Source organism: Cibotium barometz, chromosome 11, assembly GCF_041138505.1.
Source record: "Cibotium barometz isolate CiBa-2024 chromosome 11, ASM4113850v1, whole genome shotgun sequence".
NCBI lineage: Eukaryota > Viridiplantae > Streptophyta > Polypodiopsida > Cyatheales > Cibotiaceae > Cibotium > Cibotium barometz.
This window is the reverse complement of record NC_141056.1, coordinates 12,680,825-12,697,578: the sequence shown is the minus strand read 5'-3', so window position 1 is coordinate 12,697,578 and position 16,754 is coordinate 12,680,825. Positions and strand designations below refer to the sequence as shown.

The following is a 16,754-nucleotide window of genomic DNA, read 5'->3' as shown; positions in this document are numbered from 1 at the left end:
TGGGCATGTATATGGCCGGGTAAGTGTGGGGGCCCAACATTAATAAATTGTGAAAAGGTGGGCAAGTATATAAGTGAACTAATTGTAATTAGGTTCAGCTAATCATTTTGACTAATCAAATCATACTTTCTTGGAGCTCCAAGCTTCCATGGCTACTATGGTGGTACTCCCTTGAGTGCATGTGGTACTCCATTATGAGTGAGTGCATTCTCTTTCTCTCTCTCTCCCCATCATTACACGTGCGGTGCTTTCTCTCTCCACTGCCTTGCTTCTATGAGGTGCAAGAGGGAGCTTCAATGATATGGATATTTAATGATACCCCCAAGTTGTGTTGTTGTGCCCTTATTGAGGCATCCCGGCTCTTCATCTCCAGCTCATCATGGAGGTAGGTGATTTGATGCATACGTGCACGCACACGCACGCACACACACACACACACACAAAAGAAGGTGATTTCATGCATACGCATACACGTGCGTGCGCGCGCGCACACACACACACAAGAATGTACATTTCTTCCTCCCCTGTCCATATTGTTGACGCATGTTCTATTTTCGTTGTCTACATAATGAAAATTCTCAAAAACTTGCGTTTGCATAATAAAAAATAATGCCTCTTTTGATTTGGTCATGTCATGCTAATATTAGGGTGGCCCATCTCTCATTTTTTAGTGAAACTTTGGATTGTTGTGCTAGATAGAAGAGTCTATGCTAGATATTGGTTTTCCTATATGAGGGCACAACATTAGGATCTAAGAGAGAGAGAGAGAGAGAGAGAGAGAGAGAGAGAGAGAGAGAGAGAGAGAGAGAGAGAGAGAGAGAGAGAGAACCTCTTTTATTGAAAGAAATCGTGCTCTTTTACATTAGGATTAAACTTACTACATTGAGGTATTTAGAGAGAAAGATAATTCCTTTGTCCGCTATTATCGAGCATGCTCTCAAAAAAATCGAGTGTTTGAAAAGTGGATTAACATGGAGCGTCACTTACAAAAGTGTCACAATTTGTCTATCACAATTCCTAAGCGAGCTTCCGGTAGACCAAAGAATAGTGCAAGACATCCCTTGCCAATGTCTTTGCACTCTACCCGCCAACAATCTGAATCCAGATTTTATAACATAGACTTAAGGGTGAAAAAAAGCTAGGAAGAGGCACTTCCGTGGTCTAAATGAAAACACATTATTTTCATGGAGTCGGAGTGAATCCAAAGATAAGATTACATTTGAGGAGTGGCTTCTAAATTATTTGAAGAGAGAGATGGAGAAATGGGAGGGAGATATGCCTAGTCGCTTAGTCACTATGCAAAGGCATATCGATCGTGGCTATCACGCATCGATAAGAAATCTCCTTCTCTTAGCATTGAAAAGTAAAATCTTCTTCTACATAGAGTTTGTAAGTTTGTCCCTCTTGTATGTCATAAATGATAGAGAAGAAAGAAGATTGAGGAGAAGTATGATAGTCCGGAGAGGAGGCGCATGAAGACAATGCCTCTTTTCAGAATGAACATTAAGAGTATGTCCCTTCTCCTCCTGAGGAGGGCCATCAAGATGACTATAATCCCGTAATTTACTAAAGAACCTTATCTTTACGCTTTTGCAACTTGTTGGTCCATGTTTTTTATTAATGAGGCTATCTTTTATTTAGATGTCGAGTGAACATGAGAGAGAGTGGCTTCACCTGAGGCACCACGCAAGCAAGCTAAGCCTGTAAAGTTCCATGAGTTCTCTCCTATGGATGGCTTGGACGATGCCAAGCATCAACATGTAATGCTTTTTACCTTAAATTCAAGTGTATGTTTGATAAATAGTGACCCATTTTATGTATGTTTAATATGATTGGCACTCTTGAATGTGTAGCCTATATTTAAGAAAAGAACTAAGGTATCCACACTTATCAACATTCCTTCTCTCGGATAGAGTAGCAATAGCAAGGACGTTAATATCGTTGTTGGCTATCGTTCATTTCATTGCCAAAGTCTTGCTTTGCCCTCTTTGCCTTCTTGCATGGATAGGTGTGTTCTCTCTTAGGTCTCTTTAAAACCAATGTACACATTATATGGCAATGTTTGATTCTTAAATAGTAAATTGTTTTATAGTTTGCGAGAGGGCATAATCTATCACTTGAGGTTGACCCGATATGGGCTTATAGTTGACTGATAGTAGCAGATGTAGAGGCAAACACACAATTGTTAAATCTATTTGCCTTGTAAGTATTATTTGTTTTTTGTAAAATTGAGCTTGCCTTCTTATTCAATATTCTTTTACATGCATCTCTCTACTCTACTCTAATGTAGGTGGATGGAGCACACATTTTTATGTGATATCATGAAACATGTGTGGTTCGTGGATAGCTTATGGTTCTCCTATGTGCAAATTTAGAGAATCCTAATTTGGGCAATTTTTTGGGGAGAGTGGACATTACCACAACCACGTTCACTTTCTCTTCCTATAGTGGACAAGCATAGGTACTTCTCACGCTTTGTATCAAGTTTGTGAAGTTGAGTGGATGTTCTAATAATGTGCGGTCTTTACAAATCGCATTGGACATTTATGGTGTTCTTTAATCGTCATCTTGTTCGTGTACTCGGCTTGCCTCACGACCGGAGTGCCATTCTATTTTTGATTTGTTGTCATGTGCTCGCTCCAATTGAAAAGGTACACAAGAACTAACATTCACCCAATTCATCCCACATTGTTAGCTTCTAATCCTTGTTTATATATTTTTGAAGGGTTTTATTACACTTTACGAGTCATACTTCCAATCATGTGGTTAAGAAAGAGTTGTCGAACCTGGGGTTAGAATGCCATATCCAAATAGTGGAGGTATGAGAATGTTTTCTAGGTGAACGCTCATAGATATCGCAATGATTTTTCTTAATTTTTTGCTTATGTGTTCAAGACATCGAGGCAACCGAATGATTATGATTGTGGATATTATATTATGACCATTATGAGGTTTTTGATCATTGGAGGCCTACAACATAAGAGAGATAGAAATTGGGTGGGTAATTGGTTTTAGAAATGCATGATTTGTGTGTGTTTTTCGTTGTGTTAAAGCTCTCTTTATCTTGAAACTTACTTTCTTTGTTTGTAGCTCTTTAAGAATTTCACACGCAAATGTCGAGGAGTTAAAGGAAGAGATGCAAACTTGGATTTGAGGAGCTCTTATGTGAAGATATGACTTTTGGTAATCCTCTCTTATCTGCAAAGATATGACTTTTGGTAATTTTTAAGAGAGCTTGGACTTGGATATTTATGTAACTTTGAGCTCAAGATCTATTTTGATTATATGTAACATTGATTTCATGGAGAGCTTTTGGTAATTTTTAAGAGAGCTTGGACTTGGATATTTATGTAACTTTGAGCTCAAGCTCTATTTTGCTTATATGTAACATTGATTTCTTGAGGCCAGTTTTGATGATGGTCTTGTATTGAAAATTTAAGGTCTTTGGTTTCATGGAGATTATCTTCTTTTGACAATGGTCTTGTATCGAGGATTTAAGGTCTTTGGTCTCATGGAGATTGTCTTTTTTTGGAGATGATCTTGTATTGACAATTAAACTTTTTGTTTAAGTTTTGCATGCTATAGAAAGTACTTCTTTAAGTTTTACATCCTATATGTTGGGCTGGTTTTGATAATGGTCTACGTAAGTTTAAGTGGTGGATTATGTTGACCATACCTAATGATGGTCTTGTATTGAAAATTTATGTAAGTTTAAGTGACGATCATGTTCTCCGGTTTTAATGTTTCTAGGTAAGTGTTAAGTATGAGCTCTAGCTTTATGATCTTCAAAGGCTTAAATTGAATGATTAACCATACCACATGAAAAGGCATTGCAAATAATTAACCATACCATATGATCTTGTATCACATGAAAAGACATTGAAAATTCTATACCACATCTAATCATAGCACATGAAAAGACCTTGCAAGTAAGGATAGAGCTTTTGGTAAGATATTGTAGATATTAGAGTGGGTGAAGATAAGTTGAAGATTATAGTAGATTTTGCACCATTAAACATGAGAAAGCAAAACATAGCATAATGGCATTTCACTTATGATAAGGCCACATAAATAACATTGCACAAAAGATACTTCCTTGGATTGCCCTTGCATGACGAAAAAAGATTACAAGTTGTACTTACACAAATAGACTTCTAGATTTAGCATTAAAAGGCTAGAAGCGAAAAACGATTACAAGTTGTACTTACATAAAAAAGACTTCTAGATTTAGCTTGTTGGGTCATCTTCGTATTTTTACAAGAGTTTCTCCCCCTCTTTTAGCCTTTCCATGTGCTTCTTTGATGATCCATGAATCCCAAATCGTCCAGCATCACCTATCACTGAGACATGTGTCATTAATGCTCCAACTTGGTTTAATATACCAGAAGGCTAGATTTGAACATACCTATTTCTTGCTTTTGTTTGAAGAACCTTAGCAAGGTTCCACCCATGCGATTTTTGGTCTTTGAATCCCCCACAAGTGCATGCAATAATTCTATAATCAACCGATTGATACGTGCTTCCAAGAGGGTGTACTTGATGTATTGCCATAAGCGCTCCAGTAAATTTGTTGTGTCCACATTTCCATGGTTGAAAAGCCTTCCAAATTTTGGCCATCGTGTCCTCCACATGCAATGTTGACCACACCAACTATTTGTGACATATCGGATTATATTTTGGTGGCTTGCATATCTTTGTAATAGCATTTGGTATCTTCCCGCAAAGTCTTCCTCTATTACACTATGTAGATATTTGACATCTCTATATATATGTCCCCTCGCATCTCCTTGGGAACTTGGGATAATAAGAAAGAAGCTATGGGTAATATTCTCCTAAAAACACATAGCAAGTCAAAATAAGAGATAATTATACCTGTGGAAGAAGATTTTCAACCCACACTTCTTGGTGCGAAACCAACATAGCAAGACATGGCAAGCAATTTGATGTTGGTTTCCATTTACCTCATGCATCCAACAGTGTGGATCTTCCTCAACCACCTTAAGTATAGCTTCTAATTCTTGTTGTGATTTATCAATAACTAAAGTAGTAGGATGGATATGGCCCATTCTAGATTTTTTTTTTGCAAAGTGTCAACTCTAGGGCAATGACATCATGATGAGCACTTGCACCCATTGTACACAACATAAACCATATTAGAATGCCCACACCAAGTTGATTTGGCAACACTGTTGCAAACAAGGGTAGGCCAAATGCGTTTGTCTTGAAAGTGCTATCAATTGCCCAATAATTCTTTTGGAAAAAATGCATAGATATCTCTAACATACATTCATCTTGCAGAACTAAGATGAATGGCCTATCTTTTGGATTCATCGCACTTGGATTATATGGTTGGACATACAACACCTACAAGTGTACAAAAGCGAGAAATTTTAAGAAACATTTTAACATAGTTAGAGCCCTAACTCGGTTTCCATATCACCTTTTGTTGTTTTTGCAAAGCTAGAGCCTCCATATACATTGTTGCCCAATCATCATTAGTAACCCTATCTTCATCAACATTAGAGTGAGTATAAGCAATCAAACTAGATGTAATTATTGAAATGAAGGTGCTGAGAAGTACCTTGAATGCGAGCTTGGTATGACAACATTTGGATTTCTTTAGGGATCATAAAGAACATGTAGATTATGCGATCAAGCGCAGAAGCCCTCTCCATTTGATTTTTTTATTTGGATAATGACAATTGCGCAACATGGCAAGAGCTTCTGACATCAAACAAGTCCTCTATGCAACATTTTATGGGTGAACTGGCAAATGGTACAAGTCACTTCTCAACCTTGCGACATGCTCTTCATGGATTGAATTGACAATAATGTGAACATCATCACTCCCATCTGTGAACTCTAATTGCACCTTAAATGGGCAACCACACTTCTTTGATGTTCACAATCTCTTTATCTTTTCACTTCGCTTGGGTGTACCTCTAGTCGACCTTGACTTTGGAAGGGGTGTGCTTCTTTGATGACTGTGCCGTGACTAACTTGACCTTGTGCTCCATCATTAGATTTGTGAGATACATGTCCACATTACCTTTCTTTGTGTTTATTATGGTTACCGCCGGCTTGTTGAGATCCAAATTTTGGCGTCTAGTAGATAACGCATGTTGCTTCCTCCCAAAACTACATCCACATGAAGTCACAAATGCTTTAATGTAAGCTATGGGCATCCCATGACGGTGGGAGTCAATGCACCATTTTGTCTTTAGTGCATCTAGTGTAGCATTGACACCTCTATGATCTTCTGAGCCTTCATTGCAATGTGCATCTTTGAGACAATGCTTTCCCAATCCTCAATACATGCAATCCTCTTCTTAGGTTCCACTTTTAGACAAATATAAGGTGAACCACCTTCAATCTCTACAAAGTAAAGGCCCTCCTTGATTCTTTGCCACTTTTTGAGATTGAGCATTCCCCTTGTATCACAAATATTTAGAGTCTCCGATGATATGAATATTCCATCTCGTAGCACCATTATCATCAAGTTATATACTTCTCTATCAAAAGAGAAATATGTTGGGGATAGATATTGAAGAGGATTAGGTGCATTCACATGAAGTTTCTCAACATCTACATTATCACAACAACTCTCATGCTACCCTTATCCCATCTCCAAAGGCCCGTGTTAGCCACCAAGTTATAAAATGGCACCAAAATGCTTTTATTTGGGAAGCACATATCGTCGTACTCTGCATAGACACCAAAACTTCTAGGGTTTTGCGGAGAAAGCAAGTTTAGGGTTTTGCCGTGGAAGCAAAGCTTCTAGGATTTTACTGAGAAAGCAGGCGTTCAGGTCTCGCTAGAGTTTAAAGGAAGAGAAAACTTAGAATTTCCAAGGTTGAGCAGAAAAAGCAGAGTCTTAAGGCTTCTCAGGGTTAGGTGGCTATGGCGAGGGCGAATCGCTGGTGCTGCTCAACGTTGTAAAAGGAGTGATCTGTGTTTCCCCCCTCTTTTTTCCTCTGTTTTGGTCTCTGCGCAGCATCAGAACAGAAATGGGCGACTTCAATCAGAAGATAGACTATGTTTTCAAGGTGGTGCTGATCGGGGACTCTGCAGTGGGCAAATCGCAGCTGCTCAACCGGTTTGCCCGTAACGAGTTCACACTGGATTCCAAGGCCACGATCGGAGTGGAGTTTCAGACTAAAACAATTGTGGTGGATCGCAAGACCATCAAGGCTCAGATATGGGACACCGCAGGCCAAGAAAGGTACCCTCACCTTTCCTATGCTTATTTCATGTTTTTTATCTGATGTATTTCACCGATGATATCACATGTGGAAATGCATGCATATCATCCCTGTGATCTGTTTCCTGAAGACCCTTTTGGCAAGTTCAACATAGATCCACCAAGTTAACACAGATTAACATAGATTGATCAATCTCTGTTTGGCGTGCAATTGTTTAAGATCCACTGTCAGGACCGAGTCAAGGTGCCAGACGTTCAAGAGCTGCTTGATGAATGGCATCTTACTTGTGGGTTATGACATTTGTGCATCCCACCTGCCTGTAACATGATCTATGGGAGGGTAGTGGTGGCAACAGGTTTGGCACATTCCACGTGCAGGTAGAATACATCAAAACATGCATTATGCAAGGTGTCACCATTTTCAAAATTTTATGAGATTTATAGGCATTTTTGAGTATTTTACACACTTATCAAGATTTATGGACCTTTTAACAGTGTGGGTGCCCGAGAAGTGATGGCCAGTCTGTGTATTATTGAGAGAAGCATTATTAGTGAAGCCTTGATGCACACAAAGCGTGGGGAAGTACACTCACAAGAGACTCACAAGAGTTTTTTGGGAAAAGCAGGGAAAAACAGCTTTTAAAGTATAAATAAGTGGGCAAGCCCACTTTTGACACATAGAAGGAAGTGACCTCTCTCTCTCTCTCTCTCTCTCTCTCTCACACACACACACACACACACACACACACACATTAGCACTGTGGGGCCAAGGACAGCAGGAGCAGCATTGCTGTACGGATCTGCCATGTCATCAGTGTGCGGACATAGTATGGACACCAGGACATGTACGGACAATTGTACCAATTGTGCAAAAATCCTAAAATCGTATAGAAACCCTAAAACTGCCTCAAAAACCCTAAAAATTGCTTTCTAGAGAATTATGTCACCCAAAAATCAGCAAAATAGGACGATGACTAAAATCATCCATCCCATTGTTTTCCTCATTGTCATGACCATGTGAGGAGTGATGGCTATCATTGAGGGCATTGGATCGCATGAAGAAAGTTTCCCAGGCTGCCCATACACTTGTGGGCGTGGTATTCTTGTGAAGACTCCACTTTCGGTGTGAAGGTTTGATTCTTGGAATCTTAGGAAGGAGTTGAGTCTTTGGGAATTCTCACGTAGGGTGGGGAATCATCGAGGCTTGCTTGTTTGATTTTTATTCATTTGTTGTACTTGGAGCAATCAGGTGCAGGCTGGTGAGGTGACGGCCCCGAGATCCGCTTGTGGAGGCCGATCACTCTCTTAGGGACAGCGTACAAGATCCTCGCCAAGGCAATCATCTTACACCTTGAGCCAACACTCCTAGACTTGATTCATGCTACAGATACGGGCTTTATTCGGGATTGCAGCAATCTTTGTTCAGTCTTAGACGAGGATTGGAGAGGGGAGTCCTTGTATTTGGAATATTGTAGTGGCGAAACAGTGCACAAAGCGGAAGCAAGATGAGCACAAGAGTGCTAATCTGTGAAGTGCGAGAGAGAGAGAGAGAGAGAGAGAGAGAGAGAGAGAGAGAGAGAGCTAATAAGTTGAACATACTGCAATGAAAGCAATCCCGAGCAAGAGACAGGATAGTCTCATAAGTGAAGGATACAAAAGATGAGAGTGTGTCAACACATGAACCACAACTCATGAACCAATGAATGGAAAAGGGGAGAGGCCAGACCACCTATATATAGGTCATATGGGCTGGCCGAATGGAGCAACAAGACCTGGCCGATTGGACAAGAGGAGCTGGCCGACTGGAAAAGCATCATATGACCTAGGAAAAATACAACGAAAATGGGAAAAAATAGGGTGAAAATAAGGTTGGCCAGCCCACAACCAAGGGCCACAAAAGGGATCAAATGTCGGCACAACACATGGGCGGAATTAGGGGATGAATATGCTAACATCCCCTCTTACCACTAGATGCTGAACAAACTCCAAGAAGCCGAAGATGAGGAGCGAGACACCGGCTTGGTGAACAAATCTGCTGCATTCTCTGTTGAAGGGCAATACTCCAAACGCAAATCTCGAGCAAGAATCGGTTCATGTACATAGTGATACTGAATCTCAATGTGTTTCGTACCAGCATGAAACATAGGGTTCTTAGCGATGGCGATGCAACTCTAATTGTCACACCAAAGAAGACTAGATCCGGTAGAAAAGCCAAGTTCTCCCAATAATCTCCACAACCAAATCGCCTGACAGGTAGCATAATAAACTGCACGATACTCCGTCTATGTAGAGGAAAGTGCCACAGTAGCCTGCTTTTTACTGCTCCATGAAATGCCTCCCGACCCAAGTGAAAAAACACAGCTAGTGGTTGAATGCCGAGTATCCGGATCTCCAGCCCAATCTGAATCAAACCATCCAAGAAGAGTGCACCCTTGGCCATAGAAGATATGCCAAAGTACAAAGTACCATGCAAGTACCAAAGAACCTTGAGAGCACATCGTCAATGTTGTTGATGGGGTTTGGTTGTGAAAGAACTCAATAAGCTGACTGCGAAACAAATGTCCAATCGGGAGTAGGTCAACCATACCAAACAACCGACGAGAACCTGATACTGTCCTTAAACAATCTTTGGAGAAGCATGAAAAAGAGAAAGCTTCTCACTAGTATCCATAGGAGAAGATACTGGTCTACACCCAGTCATCTGAAACCTGTCAAGAATCTCTCGTGTGTACTTCTGCTAAGAGAAAAAAATACCCTGAGGGGTCTACCAAATCTCAAAGCCAATAAGAACTTGTAAAGATGAGGTCATTAACATAGACCACAATGATAACAACTAACCCCCTTTGAAGGAGGATATAAAGGTTCAAATCTGCATGAGAATGGCGTAGGCCAAGCTTCTGAAAGAACTCATCAATCCGTTGGTACCAAGCCTGCGGAGCTTGCTTCAGACCATACAAAGCTTTCTTCAGCCGATACACCTGGTCTTGTTTGCGTGGAACCTCAAATTCCAGTGGTTGATCAACATACACTTCCTGTGCAAGCTCTCCATTAGGAAAGCCAACTTGACGTCCATCTGGAATACGGGCCATTTATGATGTCTTGCAAGAGCAAGAATGGTTCGATCCGGGCCGTAGATGCAGTCTTTGTATGGCTGTAGGGCAGGTATGGGGCAGCCCATACAGGCTGCCCAGCCCCCAGACTGTTTACAAAACAGTGTCCAGCCCATGTAGAAGCATGCGCCTGATGTCCAGCCAGCCAGGAAGAGATGCACAGATTTTATGGGATTTTTTCCAGCATTTAATGCTGATTTATCAGTCGTGGGACATTTTGTTGCTGGCCGCTTGGATAAGAGCTGGCCGACTGCTGTTTAGAAGTAGTATAAATAGGAGAGTCCACAATCCCATTGTTTCATCTCATTTTTTCACCGAGAGCTCAAGCATACAAGGGCTAGACAAGCCAAGAAGTTGCTAAGCAATGGGGTGGAGGACAGCAGGTCAAGGGCAGGGATTTCTCAGCCAAGAAAGGTCAAGGTTTTCTGTATTTTCTTTTCAGATTCACATCATTCTAATAAAGCAAATACACCATCCGTGGTGGGGGCCCTACAGAGGGTATTTGGGATCCAATATTGTGTCCTCTCCATCTCTCCTTCTCTCTCTCTATTTTCTAGACATCTTCATTCAGTTTGTGCATTAATTTCGTCGCGAAAAGAGTGCTGATTTCTGAGCATTGAAGCTACCAATCTTCTTCGAAGCTTCCGCGTGTTACACTCAATCTGCATAATGGAGGGGAGAACTTTCTCCCATGTGACTGGAACAGGACGAGGAGAAGAAACAAGAGACTGAAAGAAAGCATCAACCCTCTTTGGAAGCTTGGAGAGAAGCCGAATAGCCATAGATATCCTTGCCACATACAACATGCTCGTCCCAAAGATCTTTCATCTTCGTGATGAAAGCAGATAAAGATGGAAAGGCAGACACTGAAAGATTCATAAGTTTCTTTTCCAAAGCCAAAATCCGACCCGGAGACTTAATCTCGTAAAGATTTGCAAGTGCCTTCCAAACTTCATGTGTAGCATCTGCTGTACGCACATGAGTGAACAGAATCTTGACAATTCAACATCAGAAAGGAGAAAACATGACGATCATTCGCTTGCCAAACATCAATCTGTGCCTGAGTCACACCAACGATAGAAAGGGTGGGAGGGGTGGCACTGGCAGCTGTAATGAGCCAGTCCAAGAGATCCACTCCACGCAAGGCCGATTTCACCATAAAGTATAGTTGGAGCCATCCAACTTTGCAGACTCAAAGAACATATGAAGAGCAATTGAGGCAGCCATCACTAAAACTCGGGCTCAATCTTAGAAGAAAAAACGCATACCTCAGAAGAAAGAAGTGTTCACCATAGGTACGAAGGCTCCCACCAAAGCCAGAATCACCACAAGACCCCCTCTGCAAGAGAGAGTGTCCACTGGAGAAGAAAATGCAGCCAATTAGGGGGCTGCAAACCTGAAAATACAGGCGGACCAGTTTCCACTCCTCTGTAGAGAAAAATGCTGATGAGAATAAACGTGTAGGCTGTAAGCGATGAAGCCTAGAAGAAGGTAGAGCAACCAGCAGCAATCGTCCAGAAAACACAGCAATCTAGAGGGCTGTGAATCTGAAAAAATGCAGAGGTGAAGGAGGGGAAAAGCATCACTTGACGTGGGAAAAATACCAAGAAAATGGGGAAAAATAGGGTGAAAATAAGGGAGGCCAGCCCGCAACCAGGGGCCATGAAAGGAATCAAATGTGGGCACAATACATGGACAGAATATGGGGATGAATATGCTAACAACTGGGACTTGCTTATGGATTAAGTGGACCAATGTTTGTCGACAACTAATGCAGGGGTATGACATCTGAGTTGTGCTGTGGGTATGTGCTAGGGTTGTTATGGTAGAGCTTGTTGCACTTTAAGACTGGATGCTCTATTGGGATTCAACTCTTGGATGAGAGTTGGTAGTAAGCAATTGGATCTTTCTTGTAGGGTATACAAGAGGAGTCTTACATTGGCCTAGGTAAGAGGTAGTAGACTTGAGTAGATGCTATGGACAGATGTCCAGATTTGAGGATTCCCTTACATAGGCTTGTCTCTTATGCATTCACAAGGATGTGAATTGAACAGGAGAAGGGAAGTATGTTATGTCCCAAGAGATAGGGCTAGGGATGTGTACTAGGATTAGGGTTATGGTTAACCCAGGTTAGGGATAGGGCTTAGCTAGGGCATGGGGACATGGGGGGCTCACACGTGGGCAAAGGGTGCTAGCAAGATGAGCTCTAGATTGGCCAAAAGCTTATAATTAATAATCTAGGGCTAATAATGGCTAAAAGCTTATAAATAAAGCATGAAGGCTTATAAATAAAGCAAGGGCCAAAAATAGGCTATAGTGGACATGAGGGCTACCAGGGGCGTGCAAACATGGCCATGGAGCTGCAAGGTGGGTGGTTTGGCCTAGTGGTATGGATGCTAGGTTGGGGTCATCATTACCAAGTAGATTCGCGGGCAATGAGACCTCAGCTTTGGGGGTGGTTTGAGGCATTGAACCTATGGTTGGCTGGTGAGTTGCTAGCCACAATCTATCGTGGTCATGCGATGCATATGACGTCGGGTGTATGAACCTCGATAGGGTTTTGGTTCTAGGTCAGATAATCCTTTGGTGGTCTATGGAGACCTTACATCATGCCTAAAATCGCGTTCACACCTCTTAATGGCATGACTATAACACATTTTTTGAAGGTTTGAGAGTTGGTTGATGTCTTCATGACATCTAAACCATGGGGTATGGAATTGGTGCATTCCACCTGCATGTAGCCCGTCGGTAGATGATATGGCCAGGCTCAATGGAGGCTCAATAACACTGAGTCAATGTCCTGATCCCACATGCAATTAGCTAAGGTTGATAACCTCAGTATAAAGGGTATGGTGTACCCTTGGCCCTCTCATCCCTCCACACACCTTTGTGGAACTCATGGGGTTGGGGGGGGGGGGGGGGCATTGACCGGTCTTCGCATGTGTGCGTTCCGCACACATGGCAGCCAGAGAAGGACGTCACCGCCAACACGCTCCCTTATGTCCGACGCGGCCCCCTACACAGATAACGCCAACGGCCAGAGGCTGCAGCTTTACGATGACTTGTCTCAGAGGTCGACAGCAGGCTTAGGCTCAGAGGCTTAGCCATGGCTGCAGCGACTTGGCCCAGAGGTCATGGCAAGGCTTAGGCTGGCTCAACAGCTTGAGGATGGCCTATAACCCTGCAGTTTGTAGACGAGGCAGGAGCTTCATCAACAACGGCCAGGAGAAAGCAAGGCAGAGCGTAGCTCTGATAACATGTTGGAAGTGTAGGTGCAGCACGCACACATGCAGACTTCAAAGACCAGTCAACGAGCCCCCCCCCGCATTCTCGATCCCATGAGTTCCACAAAGGTGTGTGGAGGGATGAGGGGGCCAAGGGTACACCATAGCCTTTATACTAAGGTTATCAACCTTAGCTAATTGCATGTGGGATCAGGACACGTAGCAGCCAGAGAAGGACGTTACCGCCAACAGATTTGCACATTCCACCTGCATTAACACACTTCAAGCCATGCACTATGCAAGGGTAGTGGTGGGCCGTGGCAGCAGGTCTGGCACATTCCAGCTGCATGTGGAACACATCAAACCATGCATTATGCAAGGGCAGTGGTGTCAGCAGATTTGGCACTTCAACCTGTATGTAACACTCTTCAAACCATGCACTATGCAAGGGTAACGGTGGTGCCAGATCCACTCGTGTGTAGTCTTCAAACCAGGCACTATGCAAGGATAGTGGTGTCAGCAGATTTGGCACTTCAACCTGTATGTAACACTCTTCAAACCATGCACTATGCAAGGGTAACGGTGTTGCCAGATCCACTTGTGTGTAGTCTTCAAACCAGGCACTATGCAAGGATAGTGGTGTTGGCAAATTTGGGTCATTCCACCTGCATGTAACACTCTTCAAACTAACACTATACAGGGTTCAAACTTACAACCTGCCACTCAGCCAAGGTAGGAGGGCTTGCATAGTCCATGTCTCAGGTTATTCACCAATGTGCTAGTTTTTTACAAATGTCCATTCTCTTTGCAAGAATAACTGTGCAAAAGGCTCCCTGTTAAAGGATGCATGCTTATTAACTCATGCTTTATTACAAACTTTGATTATAATCTTTAAACAATTAGAAATTTCTTGATATGTGGAAAGAGAATGGGGTAACTGGGTAACTTGTGATGGGAGGTTTGAGAACATTGGCCAATTGGGTAACAGGTGATGAGAGAATTTGCTTTTTTTTAATTACTGGGGTAAGTTTTGCGATGAGCAATGGGAGGTTTGAGAACATTGGCCAATTGGGTAACAGGTGATGAGAGAATTTGCTTTTTTTTAATTACTGGGTAACTTGTGATGGGAGGTTTGAGAACATTGGCCAATTGGGTAACAGGCGATGAGAGAATTTGCTTTTTCTTAATTACTGGGGTAAGTTTTGCGATGAGCAATGTGTACTTGGTGCTACAGATATCGAGCAGTCACGAGTGCTTACTATAGAGGTGCAGTTGGGGCAATGTTGGTATATGACATCACCAAGCGACAAACATTCGACCACATTGCGCGTTGGCTCGAGGAGCTGAGGAGTCATGCAGACAACAACATTGTGATCATGCTAATAGGCAACAAGACTGATCTGGGCACTCTAAGAGCAGTTCCTTCTGAAGATGCCAAGGAGTTTGCTGAAAAGGAAGGGTTGTTCTTCCTAGAAACATCGGCTTTAGAAGCCACCAATGTGGAGAGTGCATTCAACAGTGTGCTGACAGAAATCTATCGAATAGTCAGCAAGAAGTCTCTGATTGCAAATGAAGAGCAAGAGAATGGTACGACCTTGTTGACGGGGACAAAAATTGTGATCCCAACAGAGAATCAAGAGGCTCAGATTAAAAAAAAGGGCTGCTGTGCGTGATTGCGCTCCCAACAAACGTGTCTGAGGTTGTCAAATGAACCTGTACTCATTGCTCTAGCATAGAATATGTAGATGGGTTGCATCAAGGCTCCTTGCTACCATTTTGAGACACTCCAGATTTCATGTAATTATATGTCTAGTTTTGTTTGTTGTTTAATTTTTAAAGAATGACTGGGAAGAATGGCGGATAATTACCTTCCCATCATACCACTACTGCAATGTTGTTGCTAGTCCAGTGGAACCTCAAAATGGATCCTTGTTGATCTTGGCTAACCTTTCAAACAAAGGATTGCGGCTTAATGGTGTGCTGTCTGCACTGAATATGTAAATACTTACAAGCCAAAAACCACATGGGTATTTTGATGGTTTCAGGGGGTCATCAAATGTGTTGCAATCTGGTCTGTATGAGTCATGGTTACTGGACACATGGACATGGTATTTTGGAACCCACAGCCCTCTTATACTTGGGGTACTGATTAAATTACTGATTGAAGCTTTGATTTGTCATCGATATTTTTTGAAACTTTTTTTTTTTTGGGTTCTAAGCTTTCTTGATAATAACAGTTTCATGTGTAAGATTGAGTCTTATGTTGGGGCTCTGCTTTACTTTCACATGCAGTGTTTGCTTAGTGTGCACGTGCGCAAATTTGACTTCTAGGTCATACTGAAGTGGGGACAGTGTGCATGCTTCTCAGCTGCAGAAACAATCATGAAGAAGGGTGTTTGGCTTTTATTAGTGTTTTCAAGCTTGTATCATTTGATTGCAAATTGAGTAAAAGAGTACCCATAGACCTTTGAGTGTTGGATGTGAAAGGCCTACCAGAGCAACAATATGATGATGTAGATATGGGCATGATTGATTGCAAATAGGCACCTATACATGTGCTGATGTGGTTGAAAAGACACCGTTGAACCATTGCACGCCAAAGAAATCTTCTTTAAAGATTCTTTTTTTTTTTTTGGCAATGGATATCGTCATTCATTTGGGACAAGGTTTTGAGCAAAGGCGCAAACACCAACTTGACACAACTATTATTGGGACTGTGAAGCCTGAAGCGTGGCCACATGTGAGCTACAGACTTGCTAGAAGGAAGAGGAGACCAACATAAGATCTAATGGGGTTTACTGAACGATAGCAAAAGAAAAATGGGGAAATTTCACAAAACCGATACGGGAGAAACATAAAGTTTGGTGGAGGACATTCATCACATGCCCGTGGACACCATCTCTGGTAACCATGTGACATTAAACAAGAACTTAGTTCTGAGGACTAAGTTGAGGACACATGCCAAAGGATACCTCATCCCTCTCAACCACATGCAACCTTAAAAGATGGCCTTGGGAAGTTACCCAATTGTGAAGTGCGGGACTGACAAAGATTGAGTGTTGCGATGCCCATATATGTGTGTGAGAGAGAGATGCAACGTGTGATACACAGATTGAATGGACAAGAGGATTTCTTGAGCCCAGAAATGCAACAGTATATGGCAATGCAACATGGGGTACAGATCGGATTGTTATATAATGCAGTTTTGTCACATGCATC

The 16,754-nt window shown here is 42.1% G+C and overlaps 1 protein-coding gene across 1 annotated transcript; it reads left to right on the top strand.

Annotated features, from left to right (window-relative positions):
* Positions 1-6,673: 6,673 nt before the first annotated feature.
* Positions 6,674-15,715, top strand: LOC147633769 (ras-related protein RABA4c-like). Its single transcript, XM_086804794.1, has 2 exons — positions 6,674-7,222; positions 14,770-15,715. Exons 1-2 carry the CDS (start codon positions 7,008-7,010, stop codon positions 15,206-15,208), a joined length of 654 nt encoding a protein of 217 aa, XP_086660920.1. The 5' UTR covers positions 6,674-7,007; the 3' UTR covers positions 15,209-15,715.
* The last annotated feature ends 1,039 nt before the right edge of the window (positions 15,716-16,754 follow it).